The sequence below is a fragment of the Bos mutus genome, chromosome 15 (assembly GCF_027580195.1).
Source record: "Bos mutus isolate GX-2022 chromosome 15, NWIPB_WYAK_1.1, whole genome shotgun sequence".
Classification (NCBI taxonomy): Eukaryota; Metazoa; Chordata; class Mammalia; order Artiodactyla; family Bovidae; genus Bos; species Bos mutus.
Genome location: NC_091631.1, coordinates 57,835,576 through 57,851,215, shown reverse-complemented (window position 1 = coordinate 57,851,215; position 15,640 = coordinate 57,835,576). Strand labels below are relative to the sequence as shown.

Here is a 15,640-nt window from a genome sequence, read left to right as displayed (position 1 = left end):
CCCTTGTTTCACTATATGCCTTTAAGCAGAAAGCTGCAGACTGTGAACAAAGCAAGTTGTCCAGATTCCACTAAGAAATAAAAAGACTTTTAAGTGTCTTCCCATTGCCTGATAATTATTAACTTGTTCAAAAAATAGCTACATGTCACTGGGCCAGAGAAGGACACAAAGGTGGTTAACAGTGAATGCTCTGTAGTCAGATTTGGTTCCTCTTGCAAGCCTGCAGCTTAGTATAATTTCTAGCAAGATCCTTAACATCCTACCCTCATTCCTCCTAGAATAAGGATACCTTATGGGGTTATTAAGAAGAAATCATCTTAGGAAAGCTTAGATCAGCTTCTGGCACTTTTAAAGAGACGATGACAACATATTCATTCAGCAGTCCTTCACTAAGTGGCTGTCAGTGTGCTGAGTCTGGGGTTGCAGTCCGCTTTCTGCACTCTCAAGGAGTTTAGTCTGATAGGGAAGACAGATAAGTAAAACAGAAAGAATTGCTATTCTTCCCTCGTATTGAGTAGCTTACTCAGCGGCTACTGTTTATTGAGCACCTGCTGTGTTTCAATAGCATACCTAAAGCATTATATATTATCTACTTTAAGTGTACATATCTACATATACTCATTATATATTGCTCATAGTCACTTTGTGGAGCATAGACATTGTCTCTATTCTGCAAGTAAGGAAACCAGGACTCTGAGAAATCAAGTAATGTGCCCAAGATCACACAGCTAAGCGGAAAACCCAAGATTTGCCTGACTCCAAAGCCTTCCTTGGAGAAGGTAATGGCACCCCACTCCAGTACTCTTGCCTGGAAAATCCCATGGATGGAGGAGCCTGGTAGGCTGCAGTCCATGGGGTCGCTAAGAGTCGGACACAACTGAGCAACTTCCCTTTCACTTTTCACTTTCATGCATTGGAGAAGGAAATGGCAACCCACTCCAGTGTTCTTGCCTGGAGAATCCCAGGGATGGGGAAGCCTGGTGGGCTGCCGTCTATGGGGTCACACAGAGTCGGACACGACTGAAGCGACTTAGCAGCAGCAGCAGCAGCAGCAGCAAAGCCTTCCTTAACCCATAGATCGCATGATTACAAATTAAATATTTAATGCTTTGACAGGGTATAGACAACACCCACCTAAATGCTATCATAGTAATTCTGACGCACCTGATAGTGTTGCGGTGCCTCTTTGAATGTCCTGCAGGCTCAAGTTCCCGCTTTCTTCAGCTACCTGCAGGAACAGAGGTGACATGGGTGTAGCACTCCTCTTCTTCTAAGGTAGCAGGCGGCTTTCTTTTCCCAAATGGGTGCAGCCGAGGTTGAGTCTAGGCCACCATAGGCGCCCTGGTGCTCTCCTAGTTTTTCTGTCTTCCTGCCAGTGAAGCGTCCAGTGTGGGTGCTGTGAGGAGGGGAGTCCAAGCCAAGTCCCTCTTTGAGTTTGTTCTACTTAAACTCAAAGGGAGTCGGGGCGGGGTAGGGGGGAAGGGTTTCAGATTGAAGGGGATGAGAATGGCTCTTTGAGACATTAAAATGTTACAGTGCTATTTGGAGAGTATCCTCAACTTACATGTGCTGAAACTCATCCTGTGATTATGGTTTAAAGGACAGCAATTATTGGACCTATTTCAGGATCTCCAAACACACATCCCAGAGCTTCTTGTGCTTTTCCATGTGACTGAAATTAACATCTTCCTCTTTAGATATTATTTGACCGTCTTGTCTTTGGCTGGTTTGAGTGTAGTTTTTTAGAAAATGAGAAACACCTGTCAATATGAATACATGGATTGTGATGGGGTGTGAATTGTTAGGTTTGGAGTGAGCTGAGAAGATAAGACCTCTCTGACAGTCAGTTTGGAAAGCCAAGTGTAGGACTGAACTGTAGGCACATGATGGAGGGCGGCATTCTCGTTGCCTTGCGTTTCTGGACACCAAGGATGGACCACACCACTGTTCCTCCAGCTTTAGACACACCGTCCCTCTCCCCACGTGCACCATCTTTTCTCTTCTGAACCCTTAAGCTTCTTTTTTCTTTTTAGTATTTAGCTGTTTTTCTTTCTAGTATTTATTTGTTTGCTTATTTATTTGATTGTGCCAAGTCTCACTGAGGCATGTGGAATCCTCCATCTTCACTGCAGCACACGGAGTCTTTCAGTTGCATCATTCGGAATCCAGTTCTCCGACCGGGGATTGAACCCAGGCCTTCCTGCACTGGGAGCCTGGAGTCTTAGCCATTGGACCACCAGGAAAGTCCCTCTCCTCACCTTGTTTACCCTCCCAGTGTATTTTCTCAGGAGCCATTTCTGTGAAGGGCAGTCATTGGTAACGATGGCTTCACTTCAGGAGAAGGGAGCTAACACTTCACATCTACTGTGCTCCAGGAATCAAGAATCTTACGTTCCTAATCTCATTTACTCCTCATAGCATCCTATCTGGGTAGGCAAATTATCCCCACACTTATAGGTACAGAAAGAAAGATTCAGGAAAGTTAAATAACTTTAATTACTAGACAGCTACTGAAGCCCTCACGCCCTAGAACCTGTGCTCTGCAATAAGAGAAGTCACTGCAATGAGAAACCCACGCACCGCAACCAGAGAGTAGACCCCCCTCCCTGCAACTAGAGAAAGCCCAAGCACAAGCATCCGAGATCCAGCACAACCAAAAATAAAAATAAATAGAGAAGTGCGCCATAGTCTTAAGGTGTGAGTAGAGTGTGAGTTTCTGTTAACTTACTGGATCTGCACAGCAGCCTGCTGGCTACACATGTTTCTGTGTTACAGCTGTGGAGCTTGAGGCTCAGGAAGACAGCCTGTGTCCCACAGTCAGTCTGATGCAGGAGACTTGCTTCAGCCCCCTGGGGGCACCTCTGAAAGCTCACCCTGCAGTGCAGACACTGGCCAGAGGAGAGCCAGTTCTTATCACTAAGGTGTGTCCTTCAGTCAGGAGTCTGTTGCAGCATAAAGAGAGTATGGCTGTAACTTACAAAATAACAGGAATTTGTTCCTCGGCTGAGAACACGGAACTGTGTGAGGGCTTAGCAAAAGGGCACAAGCTTGCATTTACACCAGAGTGCTCACTGCGTTTGTCTTCCGTGGTAACTGTCATGTGTATTGAAGGCCACAGTGCTTCCAGAGTGCATGCTATATATCAAAGCTGCAGATTTGGTGTGACTGATATCATAAGGGGAAGGCCATTAACTGTTGAGAAGTATAATGCCACCACATTACATAAATGAGTAAATAAGTGATAATGATGATAAGTGGCCTGTGGTCGAGCCGCAGAGCCATCACATGTTAATGAGCTATTCAGATGAGTATCTGTCTATTCAGGATGTGGGAGCCAACACTTCATAGAGTTGTTACTTAGGAAACACTGTCCTCAGTTGCCTTAAAAGGTTCTCTTGCTACCTTGGAGTAATGGCTATGAGAGCAGCCAGTCCCTTGGTTGTGTTTAGGTAAATATCTTAGAGTTTTACTCATTTGTTTCTTTCTTTAGAGACTGTATAAGCTCAAGAGCTCTTAATCATGGAGTCATTGAAATTCTAAAATTAGCAAATTCAAGCTGGTTGTCCTTATCAGTGGAATTTTTCTTTTCAGCCTTAAAAATAAATGATTTAAAGTCCTTTTTCCAGTTTCTCACTCATTCTCTTTGAGAAGAAAACTTAATTCATTAACACATTCATTCAAGAAATATTTATTGAATGCTTAATATTTGCTATTCATTGTGCTGAATGCCCACTCCAGTACTCCTGCCTGGAAAATCCCATGGATGGAGGAGCCTGGAAGGCTGCAGTCCATGGGGTCACTGAGGGTCGGACACGACTGAGCGACTTCCCTTTCACTTTTCACTTTCATGCATTGGAGAAAGAAATGGCAACCCACTCCAGTGTTCTTGCCTGGAGAATCCCAGGGACGGGGGAGCCTGGTGGGCTGCCATCTGTGGGGTCGCACAGAGTCAGACATGACTGAAGTGACTTAGCAGCAGCAGCAGTAGCAGTGCTGAATGCTAAGGAAACACCACAAGTTACATGCCACCCCATGCTCACAGAGTGAATTAGTAGTGGTATTGTCGATACAGCGTATTATAAAATTAGTATGAGAAATTCAGTATAGTTTGAGAGCATAGATGAAAGTAACGTTTATTTCCATCCCACTAGATTTCGGTTTTGGAAATTTCTTTAAAAGTGGTGAACTGCTGGCAACGTGGTGTGGCAGCCCCCCTTATGCAGCCCCAGAAGTCTTTGAAGGGCAGCAGTATGAAGGACCACAGCTGGATATTTGGGTATTTCTTTGCTTTGCTGTGTTAAATGCATCTATCATGATAATACTGGGTACGCTGGCCCATTTTGAAGCTCTTGGTACCTAACACATAGATAGTAGTTCATACTTTTCCTGTCCACTGGCCTGTAATTAGTCAGCGTAAAGATTCTAGGAAAGAATTTCTAGGGGAAGATGTTACCATCCTAATATCAACAGTGATTTAAAGTTTAGTAATCAAAATGATTAAGTTTAGTTCTTTTGGTATTTATTATAGGATGCTTTATTGCAGTAGTCAGCATTCCAGCTTTTTTTTTTTTTTTTGAGACAGTAGTAAATTCAAACAGGAATTTTCAGTCCGTATAATTTTAAGAGCTTGAGGATATTTTAGGAAAACAAAGCGTGTTCAAAGTTCTCAGTAGAAAAATGACAGCCTTATTTTCTTCCACAGAGCATGGGAGTGGTTCTTTACGTTCTTGTCTGTGGAGCTCTACCATTTGATGGACCAACTCTTCCAATTTTGAGGCAGAGAGTTTTAGAAGGAAGATTCCGGATTCCATATTTCATGTCAGAAGGTAACAACCTGTTTATCTTAAAATTGTGCTTTACAGAATTTTTTCTGAAAATGAATGCCTAAAGAAAGGCTTCTCTTTTTCTAAGAGTTTGGGTGCTAAATAAAGTGACCGAATCACTTTAAAAGTCATAGAAATAAGCAACCCCCTCCATGTAGGTGAGAGAAATTCCAGCCTTCCTACTTGTAACTGGAACAGAAAGTGTCCCAGATTAAGAACAGTAAATCTTCCCGTTTGCCCTCGTCTGTGAGTGTCCTACGTGTTTATTTTAGCCTTTGAGAGGCACTTTGTAGATGCAGATTTACAACCATGTCACTCTTAAGTATGAAATGGATTTTCCCATATCTTCTGGTGGGAGGTTACAAAATTAAGCTTTTTATTTAAACTTAAAACCAACTAGCAAAACAACTGAATTAAGATGAAGTGCTATAATCCCTTCCAGTCTTGTACTGAGTTGCTGCATAGGCAGCAGTTAAGTTCACTCAGTTTAGATTTTGGTTATCATCCTTAACTTAGCAGTTCCTAGTAAGAGAAGTAATGTTCTAGTACTTAAGAAAGTAGATTTTGGAGCCAGACCACCTGGTTTAATCCTGAGTCCACCACTTACTGGCGGTCTGACCTTGGCAAGTTATATTTCTGTGCTTCAGTTTCCTCACTCTATAAAATGGAAGTAACAATAGTTGCTAACAGGGGTGTTGAGGTATTAATTAAATTCATCTGTGTAGAGCTCTTAGCATGGTGCCTGGCACTTAACTCGTGATGGAAGGTTAGCTTATGCGGGGTAGTAAAGAGGGTGCTGTCAGCTCAGAGGATAAGCAAGAGCCCAGAATTGCAGCAGTACAGTTTACCTAATGTCATCAGAAGTAACTGCTGTTTCACCTACATTTTCCTCAGTTGCACTGATATGGAGAATAGCAACAGTCCCTTGGAGGGCTCTTGCCTCACACAACCTTAGTATATCAGCCTCAGAAGTGACCGGAAGGATCCATTGCTATTTGCTTGTTCTAGGAAAAAGACTTTTTTTTTCTCTTTCTTTAGTGGAAATCTAAGTCTGTGTCTAGATATTTTCAATTAAGAAATTCAATAGAAAGGTTCGTTTAGTACAGATTTGAATAGACCTACACCCTCCTGTTTTTCTTAAGTATTCATTCACGGAGATGGTTAATTTCACGGGTCACCATGCATCGTGTGAACTTGACGAATACAAATAGCTTTCAGGTTTTATTTACTCATTTGACCTTCTGCTTTCCAGTGGGCCCTGTGGAGGATACAAAGATTATCACCACTGTACAAAGTCACGAGTCAGGTAAATACGCCAAAGTGCAAGGAGAATCACATGACTTCCGTAACACTGTGTTTTCTGTAGATTGTGAGCACCTTATTCGAAGGATGTTGGTCCTGGACCCAGCCAAACGGCTGACCATAGCGCAAATCAAGGAGCATAAGTGGATGCTTGTGGAAGTTCCCGTGCAGAGGCCTGTTCTCTATCCACAAGAGCAAGAAAACGAGCCGTCCATCGGGGAGTTTAATGAGCAGGTTCTGCGATTAATGCACGGCCTTGGAATAGATCAACAGAAAACCATTGAGGTAAAGGGATTGGAGATTTGACTAAAGATATTTCAGGATTCTGTTGTATCAATACTTAGTAACTTAAAATTTCATTCTCATACTTGTCAACCTGGTCTTCTGGCCAAACCAGCACCTCGGCGTGCAATTTAGTATTCCTGGACATTTCATCACACTCTATTTTTGTTTGCTTTTAATCAATATATAAATTCTTGCCTTTGCCCCATCAGCCAAAAAATTCAAAAGGAAGTGTTATGTATGTTTGAGGAAAGACAGTGATGGAAGCTTAGCAAATAAAAATTAGAAAGTTTCTTCTAAGATGAAACATAAACTCTTATAGGTAATAAGCTAGTTTATATGGGATGTAAGTGTGCAGATACAGAACAAGGCGAGAGCTAAACATAAAGGAAGAAGGGAAGACAGCAGGTTTAGGAAAACCAGTGGGATTTAGATGTGAGCTGAAGAAACTCAGAAGGCAACAACAGGTGGATTCCTGATTTGGAAGTTTTATGGGTCATAGACCTGAGAAGGTCAAGAACCTGGGAAATTGCTCATCAGCTTTATTTCTGTCCTTTAATAGTTAGCATATTCATAGGATATACATATTTTTAATACCTCCACAGCAGTCAAAAACAGTATTTTTAAGAATGAAGCATAACAAGAATATAAAATGCGCCCCGGTGAAGACAGAGTACTATGGCCCGTGCTGCCTTTGCGTCGCTGTTGCCATAAGTGAAACCACACTGCCCTGCTTTTGCCCACCACGCGCTCAGCGAGGCCTTTGTCCTTGCCCATGACGGCAGCTGTGAGCGCAGTTCCCTTGGCCAGTGATGTTTGCTGCCGCTGCTCTGCACACGAGCTGCACTGCACAGCACCTATGCAGCCTGTCACGTGGAATTAGAAGCCAAAGGAGCCGCTGTTTTTCTTTTTCAATAGCATCGTTGGAGAGCTGGCCAGCTAGGGATGTGAAAAATTGGGAAGCAACTTTATTTTCAAGGTTTCACGAGGGTGGGACTGCAAAAACAAGAGGAAAAAATTACCTAAGAATGGAGACACAGCGTCTCTCAACCTAGTGTCCAAACGTCATTCTCCAGCCCAAAATAATCACCAGAAATTTCCCCAAAGACTTTAATCATTGACCTCAGGGTTGGCAGTGCTTTGGGCTTGTGTCGAGGCTGTGGAATTAGAGCCTGTGGGCTCAGGTTGCTAACCAGCCTTACAGCCTAGTTACAGCCATGAGATGGGACCACAGTGACAGCGTTGGGGAACGCTGCATGAGACAATGATGGCGTTTTCTCTGAATGCAGAAAAATAAATGGATTCAATTAATGTAAAAGGACCAGTCAAGTCATTCAGAGGTATCACCCTTTATACAATTAATGAAGTTATCTGTCTTCTCTTCTGAATTCTGGAATACCTTTCATTTTGAGGCAGACTTTGCTTGTTACTCTTTTTTTTGTTGTTGTTGTTGTTTTTAAGAACACATGATCTCTTCCCTCCCTTTTTTATTTATTTATTTACTTATTTTAGCCAGACTCCTTGCATTCTGTTTTTTAATTTATTTTTTTATTGGATAATTGCTTTACAGAAATTTGCTGTTTTCTGTCAAACCTCAACATGAATCAGCCATAGGTGTACATATATTCCCTTAGGGTTTTCATTTTATTGAAGATTAGTTGATTTATAGTGTTGTGCTTTTCCCTCTTTTTTAGAAAGGTGTAAATCACTGCATTGGTTTTTATGGTTCTCCGCCTTTGGCACTTGTTTTCTCTTGCAGGCTTTGCAGAACAAGAGCTATAACCACTTTGCTGCCATTTATTACTTGTTGGTGGAGCGCCTGAAATCACACAGGAGCAGTTTTCCTGTGGAGCAGAGACTTGATGCCCGCCAGCGTCGGCCTAGCACCATCGCCGAACAAACAGTTGCCAAGGTAACGCCCTATTAGCCAATAGTCTTATCGGTGCGTGTGCCTGTTCAGACGTTTGACACGTTTTCCGTGGCCTAGTACAAAGGGCTAGGATTTCATCCTCTACACCTTGTTTCTCGGTAAAGTTTCTGTCTGTCATTTACTAGGCTCTCAAAAACTTTACCATCTTCCTATTTGTAAGGGTTTAATTTTATTTCAGACAGTTTTTTTTTTCTTTAAGAGGCTTCTCTCTTTTTTTTAAATCATTCATTTATGTTGAGAATTAATGTAACTAGTCTGTACATTCAATTTCATTTAATAAATTTTTATTGCAGATTTACTGTGAAAGCTTCACTTATTAGGCACTACAGGGAAGAAGATGTATAAAACGTACCTTCAGGATGTATAAATGTGCCCTCAGAGTCATTACATTATAGAAGCAAAATAAGACAACATCATGAATAGCAATCCTTCAAAAATAATGAAAAGGCAAAATTTAGAAGATGCTATGAATGTCATCATTTTGAACTTGTGTAGATGTGTCATAGAACGTTTTTTAGAAAAAGGGCAAAGGGGAGAGAGATACATCTGATCGGGCAAGGCTTTGTGGGAGAGATGGCATTTAAGATAGAGCCTCACAGCTGTTCAGGAGAGGCAGCAGCTAGAGGCATTACACGTAGACAGAAGCAGTGTGACCAGAAGTACTCAAGTGGGCCAGTATAGACTTGTTCCAGTTAATTCACTTGAACTGAAGAATAGGGAAATGAAAGAGTCGGAGTGGTTAAGTTGAAGCCATGCTGTGAAGGGATTGAATGCCAAGGTAAAGGACAGAGTTGTTATTCAGTCACTCAGTTGTGTCCAACTCTCTGCGACCCCGTGGACTGCAGCACTCCAGGCTTCCTTGTCCTTCACCATCTCCCAGAGCTTGCTCAAACTCACGTCTGTTGACTCGGTGATGCCATCCAGCCATCTCATCCTCTGCCGTCCCCTTCTCCTCCTGCCCTCAATCTTTCCCAGCATCAGGGTGTTTTCTAATGAGTCGGCTTTTCTCATCAGGTGGCCAAAGTATTGGTGCTTCAGCTTCGGTTTACTAATAATTCAGGAAGAAATGAGGAACTGCTGAAGACTATTAAGCAAAAAAAGTGATAAAACTATATTGTACTTTAAGCTAAGCAATCTGCTAACATTGTGAAGGACAGACTGGATAGGGGAGAGAAGAAATTTGGCGAGTGCTATTAGATGATTATAGTTGATGAGAAATACTGACGACCAAACTAACATGGTGCCAGTGGAAGTAGGCAGGAAGGGCACGCGTAAGGAGCTGTCCCAGGTGGGCCCTGGCTGAACTCAGCCCTGGTCTGGAGAGGCAGCCCAGCATGGTGGGCTCTGGAGCACATCCCAGATTCTGCCATCTCCTACTGTGCACCTTAAAAAAGTTACCTGAGGTCTTTCTGTGCCTCAGTTTCTCAAGCTTTAAAATGGGAATAATTATAAGATGCTGGGACATTTACATTAAATAGTTAAATAATTGTTCAGCATATAGTAATAAATAATCAGTGATAAGTAATAAATAATGTTGGGGAGGAAGGGACAAGGAGAGGCGGCTCCATTGTTGAGCCCAAGGCTGAGGGAGTCACAGTGGTGGCGACTCAGCTGATGGGGAAGAATGGGCCTGAGTCCCCAGAGAGAGGCTGGCGCTAAGGAGAACTGGGAGATAGCCTGTACAGATCATTCACACGATCTTTCAGGATTTCCATCTACTTCTGTGAGTACCGTATTTAAAGTGGGAGTAAGAACAAAAGAGGTTTCACTTTGTATTTCTTGTTTGGCAGTCCTGCAAAATTTATAGAATTATAATAGAATCTTGCATTGACTTCTCCAGAGTATGTGAAAAAGAAACCCAAGGAAATTGAAATCTTCTTGATTTTAATAGGCAAATGATATGCTTTCTTATACATACTTCAATATCTCAAATAATGTGAATATTGAGACTAACGTGAGTAAAATAATGTATCGCCAAAGTTCCAGATATTTGGGTTGAAGTATCTCTGAGCACTTGTAATCCTTCAAAGTGGAGCAGTATTGCTTTCAAGATAGAGGGGGTGACAAAATGAGAATTCCAAATTTGGGGCAGCAAAAGGAAAATGGAGGTGACCCTTCCCTCTTGAAAATGCTGCAGCAGAAAAATAAGAAGCAGGGAAGCCCCACACTGAGCAGCTGCCCTCCCAGGCCTCTGTTCTTCTGAGATGTTACACAAGTGAGGGTTACATAAACGATCCCGCCAAGCACACACGTCTGTTATTGCACATGATTTCCTTTTCACAGTTAAATTTGACGCAAGTTCCTTAGATCTCAAGTTGTATTTCATTTGGCTTGAGGTTCAGATGTATTAGCATAGCTTCTTCTATTTGATAATTACTTTTTATTAAAGAGCACCCCATGAGTTCTTTTCATTGTATACATTGACCTAAATTATCATAGAAAGCTATTTCCTGTGACTTGAAATGTATCTAAAGAGTATGAGTCCCGTCTGAGTGCTGAGCAGCAGGCACTGGGTTGAAGTTCTCCCTTTCCTATGAGACTGGGGTTCTCATGTTTATTGTTGAACTTGTTAAAAAATAGATTTCTCTGTTTTTGTGAATATAAATATGCTTTAAGTTTTAATAGAGCCTATCCCCTTGAATTCTTTGATGTTCTGCTCTCTTTTTAAAGAAGTGGCAGATCACGTATTACTTGATGGAGCGATAGGAACCAGGGAGGTCACAGGATCCCATGCAGAGGTCACATGAGCAGTGCAGTCAGGCAGAGCTTGGGCTCCATACTGAGCTGAGTGACGTCAGCAAGTCAGCATCTCTGAGCCCCAGTGTCCTTAACTATAGAATGGAAACAGCAGTACCTACTTACTTCACAAGTTTCCTACAAAGATGAAATTGGTGAATTGATTCCAGCGGTTCAGTTCAGATAGAACACTTACGTGCCAGACAGTGCCAGCCCTCCCGGTTTCATAGGTGCCCAGAAAACAAGTCTCTGGGAATTTATGGTGTAGTGATAAATAGCCCATGATTACTACTTAGAAAACAGTGAGATTCCCATCTTAGATGGATTGAGAGTTCTTATATTTGCCACATAGTATGCAGGAAACATGACATCTAATTGACTGTCAGATCAGATCAGTTGCTCAGTCGTGTCCGACTCTTTACGACCCCATGAATCATAGCACGCCAGGCCTCCCTGTCCATCACCAACTCCCAGAGTTCACTCAGACTCACGTCCATCAAGTCAGTGATGCCGTCCAGCCATCTCATCCTCTGTCGTCCCCTTCTCCTCCTGCCCCCAATCCCTCCCAGCATCAGAGTCTTTTCCAATGAGTCAACTCTTCGCATGAGGTGGCCAAAGTACTGGAGTTTCAGCTTTAGCATCATTCCTTCCAAAGAAATCCCAGGGCTGATCTCCTTCAGAATGGACTGGTTGCCTTTTTATTGTGAATTCTCTCTACTAGGTTTTCAGCTGTCCTTCAGGAGCACTAAAGATTTTTTCTGATAGGAAAAAGCATTTTCATTTTAATGGTGCTGGAAAGCATAAAATCAGAAGAAGAGATTCCAGTTAATAAATATGTGATCTAAAAAGTTATTGCAGTTAGTGGACGTGGTTATTATTTATGACCACTCTTTTTTAAAATTTTTTATTAAAGTATAATTGACTTACAGTGTTGTGTTAATTTCTGCTATACAGAAAAGTGACTCAGTTATACACATATATTCCTTTCCACTGTGGTTTATCCTAGGATATTGAACCCAGTTCCCTTGTTGTTCATCTATTCTGAATGTAAGTTTGCATCTGCTGTCTGCAAACTCCCAGTCCAGCCCTCCTGCAAACCCCTCTCCCACAATAACCGCAAGTCTGTTCTGTGCGTCCGTGAGCCTCTCTCCGTTTCCTCGGTGGCTTCATGTGTGCCATGTCTTAGATTCCACGTGTAAGGATGTCACATGGTGTTTTCTTCCTCTTTCTAGCTCACTTCACTTTATCGTGATCATCTCCAGTCGCATCCACGTTGCTGCACATGGCATTATTTCACTCTTTTTATGGCTGAGTAGTATTCCACTGTGTGTATGTACCACATCTTCTTTATCCATTTGTCTGTCAGTGGACATTTAGATTGTCTCCATGTCTTGGCTGTTGTATGTGGTGCTGCTGTGAACATAGAGGTGTGTGTATCTTTTTGAATTAGTAGTTTGTTTGTTTTTTTTCTTTTTTGGATATACACCCAGAAGTGAGATTGTGGGATCATATGGTAATACTAGGAGAAGGCCATGGCACCCCACTCCAGTACTCTTGCCTGGAAAATCCCATAGATGCAGTCCATGGGGTCACTAGGAGTCGGACATGACTGAGCGACTTCACTTTCACTTTTCACTTTCATGCATTGGAGAAGAAAATGGCAACCCACTCCAGTGTTCTTGCCTGGAGAATCCCAGGGACGGGGGAGCCTGGTGGGCTGCCGTCTATGGGGTCACACAGAGTCGGACACGACTGAAGCGACTTAGCAGCAGCCGTAGCAGCATGGTAATACTGTGTTTAGTTTTCTGAGGAACTTCCACACTTTTCCATAGTGGCTGCACCAGCTTACTCTCCCACCAATAGTATATGATGATTCCTTTTTCTCTGCACTCTCTCCAGCATTTATTTGTAGACTTTTTGTTTGTGTTAGTCACTCGGTCATGTCCAACTCTGCAACGTTATGGACTGTAGCCCACCAGGCCCCTCTGTCCATGGGATTTGCAGGCAAGAATACTGGAGTGGGTTGCCATTTCCTTCTCCAAGGGATCTTCCTGATCCAGGGATCAAACCCTGCTCTCCTGCATTGCAGGCAGATTCTTTACTGTCTGAGCCACCAGAGAAGACTTCTTAATGACAGCCAGTTCTGACCGCTATGAGGTGGTATCTCTTTGTAGTTTTCATTTGCATTTCTCTAATAATGAATGATGTCAAGCATCTTTTCATGTGCCAGTCGTGTTTATGGCCACTCTTGAAGAAACGGGTAATATCTGCTTGTTTGGGATATTAGTCAACCATCTATTTATTATAACAACATATTATTTAGTTCACTTCTTAGTGTTGGGCATGCTGTTTGAATACTTATACTGTAATTTGTACCAAAAAGATTTATTTAATTCCATGATTCTAAGAATCCTAAAAAGCAGACCTCTAAATCTGTCATTGTATTTCCTATGAAGTGATTGTCACAATAAAATGTCTTATGTCTCTGTCTTTACCAAGTTCACGGTAAGCTGTTGTAGTCCAGGTTGGATGTGAAAGTTGCCAAGAAACGTGCTATGCTTGATCTGGCCCAGCACAATCCTGCCATTTAAAAAGTCACAGCTAATAAGAGGAAGGAAGTGAGAAGCACACCCGACCCTAGTTGTCATGTTGGGTTCTCATTTCCAGCGCAGCGTCTATAGGTAATGCTTTGCCCTAATAAGGAGCAGTCAAGTAAATTTAGGAAACAGAAATCAAAAGTTTAGCTTTATCCTTCGATTGAAAAGACAAGGATAAGAGCAGGGAGAATATATCAAATAGACTTTATTAGGAAGTTTAATTTTTACATTGTAGCTAAAACAGTTAATTTAAATGAGTAATGCTGGAAAGGGGCGGGGGGAATATTTAGTTTCAAAAATGACCTGAGGAGCAGTGGTAGAAGAAAAGCTATTTCTTTATCTTTATGTATATAGTGCATTTTCTTACTTTTTTTTTAGCATCCGTATAATACCAACACTTTACTATTGCTATATTTTATTCTTTATTTCATGCAGTATATCTAATGATGTTAACATTGGAATATAAAGCATACTCTATATTCAAAGTATAGTCAAAGATAAAGTATATTTCTAACATACCCTGCTTTATTGAAAACCATCGGTCTGAAATTTTAACTGAGAACCATTAGGTAGTATCTGAGAACAGAAGTGTATATTCATTTTGCAGTCTGATTCCTATATTAAATTGTGTCATCATTCTAAGACTTCAGAAAGAAGGAGGAAGGAGGAATCAACATTACTGAGTGAAGGACTTTACACGTTGCCTGTTACAATCCTAACTTCACTGTGTAGTAGATATTATGCCCTTTTTAGGAGGTGAAGAAAATAAGATTAAAAGAGTTTAGGTAACTGATTAAGTTCACACAATTAGTAAGTGATGGAGCCAGAAATCAAACCCAGGTCTTGGGAAAGGAAAAGCTAGCATCATACCATTCTGTTCCTTTTCATTTTCACCATCCTGTATCTCCTGAAGCGATAATGGCAGAAAAAAATATAGGCCGTTCCTCTGCCTTTTAGAAACCGGTGTGATGATTGTTCCTTCCGACGTTTTGCAATGTCTGTTATGTTCAAAAGAGATCTAAGAAATTCTGCCAGTTTTAAAGAGATGGGGAGGAAAGGATTACCCAACAGTGTCATCTTCCCAGTCATTCCATACCATTAAGGAAAATCTTCTTTAAATGATTTTTCAAAGGAAGAGTTTGTAATACTTGTTTACTTAGAGGGTTTGATGGAGGAGACATGGAGAGTGGACTTTCTAGAGCTGGCTGCCTTCATGAACATTGTTTACTTAGAGGGTTTGATGGAGGAGACATGGAGAGTGGACTTTCTAGAGCCGGCTGACTTCATGAACATAACTTGCTCAGCAGTAAGCATCTCTGTTTCTGCTGGACAAGCAGGCTGTGTTCAGTCTGCAGTCTCCTTCAGAGAAGGAAATTCCTGCCCCGGCCAAGTAGCTGCTGCTTCTCTCTTCTTCCTCTTCACACACATCCTTGCCAAGAAATATGTACCATCTCACCCCATACCACCAAAAAAAAAAAAAAGATGCAGGTAGATAGCCCTTATTGCAGTGTACTTTGTGTTACAGTTGGTTGTGTGCGTATCTATCTCTGGTTCCATTTTGAGCTCCTGCTCCCTGAGACTGGGACTGTTCTATGCTTCTTTGTCTCTTTCTGGAGTAATATATTTAAGGATACGGATGATCCATGTTTGTTGAATTGGAAAAAAAAAAGAACATCCTTACCTTTCTTGAAAAGACTAGCTTTCTTGTCATATCTGTGAAAGTTATGCACCTCACCGTGGGAACAGGAGTGAACTTCTGTACGACCTGTCTCAGAATGGTGGCAGAGACTGCTTCAGATGGATACCTATACCTGTACATACTTCATCACACATTTTCTGGAGTTTCCAACAAATCAGTGTTTATCCTTTCATTGCACCAGGAAGAATTGTCATATTTCAAGGGATTTGTACATTTATGTATATAGAGAGAGGATTAATGTTCCCGAACTTTCCATTCTTGCCCTATTTAC

The 15,640-nt window shown here is 41.8% G+C and overlaps 1 protein-coding gene across 4 annotated transcripts in view; it reads left to right on the top strand.

Annotated features, from left to right (window-relative positions):
• The window catches only part of SIK2 (salt inducible kinase 2), a 129,888-nt gene that overhangs the window by 97,415 nt on the left and 16,833 nt on the right, over positions 1-15,640 (top strand). For all 4 annotated transcript variants that reach the window (XR_011467068.1, XM_070384233.1, XM_070384234.1 and 1 more), the window contains exons 5-8: positions 4,152-4,276; positions 4,703-4,826; positions 6,190-6,410; positions 8,167-8,319. Coding sequence is in view for 3 of the 4 variants with exons in the window: in XM_070384233.1 (XP_070240334.1) it covers positions 4,152-4,276; positions 4,703-4,826; positions 6,190-6,410; positions 8,167-8,319 (623 nt within the window). In the remaining variant the exon portion in view is untranslated. The remainder of the gene's footprint in view (positions 1-4,151; positions 4,277-4,702; positions 4,827-6,189; positions 6,411-8,166; positions 8,320-15,640) is intronic.